Source organism: Citrus clementina, unplaced genomic scaffold (genome assembly GCF_000493195.1).
Source record: "Citrus clementina cultivar Clemenules unplaced genomic scaffold, Citrus_clementina_v1.0 scaffold_4, whole genome shotgun sequence".
Lineage (NCBI taxonomy): Eukaryota > Viridiplantae > Streptophyta > Magnoliopsida > Sapindales > Rutaceae > Citrus > Citrus x clementina.
Genome location: NW_006262274.1, coordinates 11,749,725 through 11,757,809, shown reverse-complemented (window position 1 = coordinate 11,757,809; position 8,085 = coordinate 11,749,725). Strand labels below are relative to the sequence as shown.

The window sequence follows — 8,085 nt, the reverse complement described above, 5'->3', positions numbered from 1 at the left end:
GGGTCTGCACTATTGTTGAGGTGTTTTCAAAATGTTCAGCCTTATGCACCATATGTGTTCACCACCATGGAAAAATTTGGAAGATACAATGCATTCATTCATTAGGAAACAAAATGCTATTAACAATCAAAATGCACAAATTTTTTCTGATTTGAAAGATATTCTTGTTAAAATTGCTTTTGTACTCATAATTCAAGAAAAAGTTTGGTTGTGGTTAGGCTGAAAATTTTCCTTTTTCTTGAATTATGAGTGCAGAAGCAATTTTAGCAAGAGTATTTTTCAAATCAGAAAAAGTTTGTGCATTTTGATTGTTAATAACATCGTGCTTTCTGATGAATGAATGCATTGTGTCTTCCAGATTTTTCCAGGGTGGTGGAACATATGGTGCATAAGGCTGAACATTTTGAAAATTTTGTAGAGGTGGTGCTTGTGAAGATTGTGCATTATTATTATTCCTCCAACTGAAATTTGGATGATTTCTCCAACCAGGATTATAAGTCTGTGAATATGGGTTTGGTTTATTAAAAGTGTTAATGGCATTAGCTTGATCATTTAGACATTCCTTAAGTGCAGGCAAAGTGGGACAATCCCGAGTGAAATGATCATTCAAACTACATATGTTACATGCAATTTCTTGAACAGATTTTACTTGATCACTTTTTTTATGCTCCAAAGCTTCAACTTTACTAACTAGGGATGCAAAGTTTTGCTTGTAAATCATGATCTTCCCTAAGGTTATGGATTCCTCCACTAGATGGAGATGGTTGTTGCTTATTTGTTAACTCAAAAGTTCCAACAGTATCTCAATGTTGTGCATTTTCAACTAATTGGTCAAGATAATCTAGTGCATCCTCAGGATTTTTATCCCTAATTCACCATTACACATCATTTCAATAACCTGTCTACTTTGGGGTATTAAGCTCTCGTAGAAATAAGTGACCAATTGCCAAGTTTCAAAACCATGATGTGGACATATGTTAAGCAACTCTTTAAACCTATCTCAACATTGGTATAATATTTCTCCATTTTTTTTGAGTGAAGGAAGTGATTTGTCTTTTAAAAGAATTTGTTCTATGAGGTGGAAAGAATTTTTTCAAAAATTGTTCTTGCATGTTATTCCAAGTTCTTATTGATCAAGATCTAAGGTTTTGTAGCCAAGTTTTAACTTTATCGTTTAATGAAAAAGGAAAAAGCTTTAATCTAATTATGTTCATGCTACAATTTTGGTCAGTGTATGTATTACAAACTTCCTCAAAATCTCTTAGATGCAAGTATGGATTCTCATATTCTAAACCATGAAATATTGGTAAGAGTTGGATCATACCTGGTTTGAAGTTGAATCGAAATGCTTCTGAAGAAAATACTATACACGACGGTGCTGTAGTTCTGGTTGGATTCATGTAATCTCTCAGAGTTCTTGGTTGATTCTGATCACGTCCATGTTGAGAATTGTTGTCTCCCTGATCAATTTGAGGATTAGGTTCGCCCAAAATATTTTCATCTTGGATCTCATCCATGATTGGAGGTGGAGATTGAGATCTACGAATTAACCTGCCACTTGAAGTTCGAGACCAACGTCTCATGCAATGGTTATGTCACAAAAGTAATATTCAAACAAATTAGTAATACAAAAACTAAATGAAAATTGCACAAAAAAATGAAAATTAAATATGCAAATAATATAATTGTACAAAAGTTAAAAATTAAAAATGTACCAGTTAAATTAAAAATAAAGCATAAAATAAATGCGAAAGAGAAAAAAAAACTGGTGGTTGAACCCACCAATCAACAATAAAATAAAGTAAAAAAAATAAATGTAAAATAATAAAATAACTAAAATTAAAAAAAACCAGTGGTTGAACCCACCAATAAAAAAAATATAAAGCAAAAATAAATAAATAAATGAGAAATAAAATAAATACAAAAAATTAAATAACTGAAATAAAAAAATAAATAAATATTAAGAGTTAGCAGTTAGTAAGTTAAGAGTTAGTAGTTAGAGTTAGTTTGGTCCAAATTAAATCCAAATAAGTCCAAATATGTCCAAGATGTAAGTCCAAGTCTTGATTATTGTGAGAAATTTCGTCCAGTGATCTTATTGAAAACTATTTATAATTTTATGGTCACACCGTAATGTTTAGAAGTGTAGAATTGAGCCATTTGAGATGCAAGTGAAACTTCTGAAAGATGTTGGGGTCAGAAGAGCATTTAAGAAAGGAAAAGGGGTATAAAGGAAAGTTTACATATAGGAGAAAAATCAAAAACGGAAAAACAAAGCAAAATAAAAACTTTTCCCACAGCATCAAAAACTTGACATAATTTAAAAGTAATTTTTAACTCTCAAGTATAAGAGTGTCTTATTGTATTATAACTCGGTGAGTCCGAGGTCGATCCACAAAGAAAATTTTTAATTTATTTATTTTATTTTAACTAAAAATTTAAATTTAAACTTGAATAAGCAACTTAATTTAAATGAAACTATGAAATTGAACTAGTTAGGATTGTGGATCCACTCTTAGTAGTAAATAAAACTTAATTCTTTTTGCCATTTTTTTAGATTTATTGCCCAAAAGATTAATTATATAAATTATTGTTATTTTCCCTTTAATTTTATGATGGATTAAGTATTTATTGTGCCAAAATTTAATTTGTTTACAATAAATTCAAAATATTACTTTACCATACCTTATATTAAGATGTTAAGAATTTATTGTGCCAAATTCATTTGTTTGTCTACAATAAATCAAAATTTCAAAATATAAAATATGTATAAAATTAAATAGAAAATAATTTAATTTATAAAATTAAAAATAGAATTTGATTAAATCATATTTATTTTCCAAGAGTTTCACCTTACCCTAACTAATATTATTTAGTTAAGCATAATTGAAATAAAAAGAAATATTAAAATTAAACTACTTATAATTAAAAGTAATAAAACAACTAAAATTGAAAATAAAACTAATTTTATTTATAAAAATAATTATACAAAATATTAAAAACACATCTGAAAATCAAGATTACAGGAGATGGAGAGAATTTGAGAAAAAGAGAGATGATTAAAAATAAAAAAATGAGGCTCTATTTATAGAAAAATAAATTTATATGTATGTGCTCCTCACAACCATTAGATCAAGATCCAACGGCTAGTAAAACTTCAAAAGCCAACATTACACGTGGTATCGTTTGACTCGTCCGATTTGGCCAAAGAACGGTTGAGATTTATCGGGTTAATGGGTGGATCGGGTCAACCCAAATACAAAGATTCAGATCCTACAACTTGTTTCACCAACCATTGCCATGTGGCACAATTATGGCCATTGAATCATGAACGGTTGTGATTTAGTCAAAATTGCCAGCTATCCCATGTACTCATATCTATTGTAAGCTCATTTCATCATCCAATCAGTGCTCGGTCAACAGAAAAAGTCAATTTTTTTTTTACACAAGCCCAATTTTAAGCCGATCTTAATTGATCTTAAAGTTTTCGGACCTCCGGAATCCAAATTTGACCTCCGTTTATTTGTTTGAAGTCTCGAATTACGTGAAATTAATATTTTACCTAATAAACACATAAAAATACACAAAATTAAATATATTTAAAATATAATTAATAATTCCTAATAAATTACATAAACACAAATATAAATTATAACTTAAGTACAAAATAATATTATTATCGCTTGATAATTAAACAATTTTTAATACTAATCAAATAGACTTACACCTCCTGGAGAAATAACTATTATTCCATCTGAATCACCATTTCCACAAGCATGGAATAAACAAAGGAAATCAAACCACTCTTCTAAAATTTATGAAATCTTTAAGTAAGTGAAAGTTAACAATCCTCTATTAAATGCAATCAAGTAGGTACCTTTATATGCCAAATTGTTAGAGGACTTATGCATTGTCAAGCGGAAATTGAAGTTAAGAAAGAGTGCTTTCATGGCTGAACAAGTAAGTACTATTCTATCTACTAATAATAAGTTAAAATATAAAGATTCTAATTATCCTACTATTTCTTATATTATTAGAGATCACAAAATTGAGCACGCTTTACTAGACCTTTGTGCTAGTGTTAATTTGCTTCTATATTTAGTTTATCTTCAACTTAATCTTGGTGAGTTAAAATCAACTTCAACTATACTTTTACTTCCCGACAGATTAGTAAAGTATCAAAAGGAATAGTAGAAGATGTTTTAGTACAAGTTGATAAATTCATATATCATGTGAATTTATTGTCTTAGAAACTGAACATGTTGTGAATAATTATAAACCAATTCCTATAATTTTAGGTTGACTATTTTTAGTAACTGCTAATGATTTGATTAATTGTAGGAATGATTTAATGAATTTATTATTCGGAAATATGACTTTGGAATTGAATGTTTTAACATGCATAGGCAACCTAATGAAGAAAATGAGAATGAAGATGAGATTGATTTATAAAGGGAATTGCTTGAATTTTGTATAGAGGAGAATATTCAAGTACTATGCTATCAAAGCTGCTGTCGTCCTCAACATCCAGTATCTCATCATCATCGCTGAAAATAAACATAAGAAGATCATAACAGTAAGCTCTTCTAATCAGTTTTTTTAGGTACCGGTGAATTAATTGGGTTGCCAATTAGTGCATATTCATATTCATACATACCTTATTTCAACTTGCTGTTCTTCTTGTGCTTCCATTGCTGCTGTTCCAATATTATTTGCCATGTTAACTGCTTGTTTATATTTTATACTTGTAAAGCACAGGGAGTTGCTTGGGCGCCAAGTCTAGTTTTTTTTTTATTTAATATAAATAAGCAGAAGAGGTAAAACTTTTCAAAGAAGCATTCGACTATTTTATTTAATATATTTATTTTGGACTATTTTGTATTGAATCTTATTTTATTTACGAAATATGATAAAGACATGATCCATCCCTCGTAAGAATTAACGTGAAAAAAATTAAAGGAACACATTCTTAAAATTTTACTAATAAACTTGTGATTTTCTCCCTCTTCTTTCCATGAAATTTAAAAGTTATTTGAGTCACTTTACAATATTTTCACAAACCAATGATATGTAAGGCAACACTTATAATTAGATTTCGTATAGAATATTATAAAGTAGTTAGAAAATAAAGTTATTATTCTTTGATTTTAACTAACTTTAAAATTATATGAAACAAACCCTTACTTCTCAATTACTTTTGTCTGCAACACTTCTACCAAAATATGGCAAACTCTTTTAAGTTTATCTGCACAACGACAAAAATTGGAAAAAAAAAAAACCCGAATAAAAGAATGCATAAACAGTTTCCATGTACACTACACCACAATCCAATTTCAATTGATAATTCGGATGACAAAAATTATGAAGTACATTGTAGCTCGGGACAAAATCAATATAGACAAAGAATTTCATCCATTAAAGGCAAATTCTTCTCCCTTGGTAAGACGAAAAGAGAGGATGTGAGGTTCACAAATGGAGAAAGAAAAGCCATCAGATGATTGTAACTAACATCGACACTTCTGTACAGTAATGACTTGAGCACCAAAGTCAGCAGTATCTCAGAGTATACTGTAATCATCATCCTCACTCATGCCAATATAACACATTATGGCCAGTACAAGTACGAAAAAAGATGAAAGCTCCATTGCCAGTGCTCCCCATCCAATAACCCCTGCATGCTTTAAGATAACTGGTATTGCAATGCTTCCAACCGCAGAAGCTCCAGTCAAGAACTTGGTTGCGTTGACCCAGCTGTTTCATCATTTGTTAACATGGAACTTAGTTAAATGAGTATTCAATATTCAAATCTTGAGAAATATTGATCAAATGCAGCTTGAGTAGTGCTCTTAAAGGAAAAGGACTGACCTATTTTCAGATTCAGAAAATAAAGAAGAACCATTGGACCCGGCAAAAAACAGCAGAGGCAAGGGTAGAAGAACATACATTAGGACTGCAAAGAACAAGAAGACAATATTTCTCTTAGAATGCGTATCTGATAGCAGTTTACTTCTACTCACAAGAAACAATGGATATCTACATTTTTCATAGATTAATTTCATTTTTTCCAAAAGCAATAAACTTCAATGATATTGTTCTTCATGAGCGTATAAATTTTTCTAAGGGAGAAAACCAAAAGCAAAACAAGAAATCCAACAAAGATTCACTCTGCTCCTGTTTCAAGTCATATTGAGATGAATGCCGAAGCATCAACATATAGCATTAAAAATTTACAATCCTTTTTCTCTTTAAGAAATTAATGATTTGTTATTATTCTGTTCCAAGGGTTTATGATGCAGACGAAGAGGTAGATCAGAACTGAGACATGAATTTACTTCAAGGACGTGGCATACTTGGCAAATCACTAATTATTTTAGCATGCATGAATGACAATTGCCCAATTGCAGGGCAGACTATATACTTAAAATTTGCTACAAAGTGCAGAATGCTTTCCAGAAAAAGAACACCATTAACACCAAAAACAAAAAGTTCATGGGGCTTACCAGTGAGCATTGGCCACCAATTATTGTACAACGCGCATGCCTGCCAGATCAAACATGAGGAACTATTCGTCACCCACTTGCAAAAGACTTAACCAAAGATAATTTAACAATAAAAAACACCACCGACCAGAATCTGCAGTACAATTCCTCCAGAAACCAAAATTGCTAAGAAAGCTAGTTTCCCAGTGTGCAGGCAAGCACGCATATAACCCGGTAAGTCTGCCATCACCCCACTAGCCTTGCAGCATACAAGGGGGCAGCTGCAATGAATATGTTATTAACACACACATATACAAGCAGAGATCTTTAGGTTAGAAGTGAGAACAAAACTGAGAAGAGAGAAATAGGCAGATCAAGTAGATGTAGAGAACACAACAACGTAATTGAAATATTTTAGGTTCATTCAAAAAACTATAAAGATATAAATAAATGAATTACTAGAAATAGCATTACAAATTTACAATCCCCTCAAGTTTGAATAGCAACCCTCATTTTCTCCTCATCTCGGAAAGTTAGACAATTGAGAACCACAGTCGTGAGACTTTAAAAGAAGGATAATAGACACTCCTAGAACCACAAGATACTCAACAATCTTCCAGAAAACATTTACTCTGCAGTTCTACAACAATTAAATATATTTAGCTGTTCAAGACCAGCCCTCGTCTTTTTATTATTTTGCTATATCAATGTTGTAAAAGACAAGCAATGTGGTGAAGCAATGTAGGAATAATCATGAACCAACCAAGGAAGAGAACACATAACAAATAGAAGCAGCAGCCACATGGTATGTATACGATAACCAACAAGTCTATGAGATACAAAATAGCAATCAAATTTACTCCCAAGGCAACCGATGGCCAGTCCAAACTTGAAATAAACAGCAAAAGCTTTTCGGGGTTACTCGCCAAGACATTTCAATACATATGCATTTCACCATGTTCATCAACCATAATGTTAACAAAATCAATATATATATCCACAAAAACGACGTTGCCACCCTGCCAAACACAAATCAGAGAGCTCTAGGTCTTTACAAACACGGTAAGCTATTGTATATGGCGGCTTAATCAAAATCTTTCACTATTAAATTGAATAATGTCGAACCAATTAACGCAACCCAAATTACAAAACCAAAGCAAAATACCTATCAATTAACATATTTCACAATTCACATATAGTGTGTATGTGTGTGGGTATCAAATTTCAGTTTCGACAAAAAATTTATAATTTTCCTTTTTTTTTTTCAGCTGAAACGACAATTATTGATTCTTAGAGCAAGAACAAACAAGAATTGAGAGAGATGGGTGAAATAAAAAGTACCTCAATTTGGGTTTAGAATTTGGAAATCTACAAGTCCTACACTGCCCTCCTGGAAACCACAAGACATTAATCCTGCTATTTGAATTTGAAATTTAATAGGTCTACCTAGTAATTAAAATTAATTGAAAAAACAATAATGATATAACAATTAATTTGAGTGGAGTTTCAATCGCGTTGGGGTTGCGTAAGATATGTGTTTGACGTGTCGTTTTGGTTGTAAGAATGTTGGATAAACACTGATTCTCTGTCGTTTCCGCTGGCTTCG

At 31.1% G+C, this 8,085-nt stretch overlaps 1 protein-coding gene across 1 annotated transcript; it reads right to left on the bottom strand.

The window, feature by feature from the left end:
• Nucleotides 1–5,311: 5,311 nt before the first annotated feature.
• On the bottom strand, nt 5,312–8,034 carry LOC18043249 (vacuolar protein sorting-associated protein 55 homolog). Its single transcript, XM_006436739.2, has 5 exons — nt 7,821–8,034; nt 6,628–6,760; nt 6,501–6,540; nt 5,866–5,950; nt 5,312–5,751 (listed from the first exon to the last, which is right to left on the bottom strand). The coding sequence occupies exons 2-5, from the start codon at nt 6,724–6,726 to the stop codon at nt 5,559–5,561; spliced, it is 417 nt and encodes a 138-aa protein (XP_006436802.1). The 5' UTR covers nt 6,727–6,760; nt 7,821–8,034; the 3' UTR covers nt 5,312–5,558.
• Between the last annotated feature and the right edge of the window lie 51 nt (nt 8,035–8,085).

Excerpts from the sequence above, each read along its gene's own strand:
- LOC18043249 (XM_006436739.2), bottom strand. The coding sequence starts at position 6,726 with ATGGCAGACTTACCGGGTTATATGCGTGCTTGCCTGCACACTGGGAAA. Across the intron at positions 5,951-6,500 it reads TTGGTGGCCAATGCTCACTG|TCCTAATGTATGTTCTTCTA; the intron begins GTAAGCCCCATG and ends TGTTCTTTGCAG. Across the intron at positions 5,752-5,865 it reads TTTTCTGAATCTGAAAATAG|CTGGGTCAACGCAACCAAGT; the intron begins GTCAGTCCTTTT and ends ATGATGAAACAG.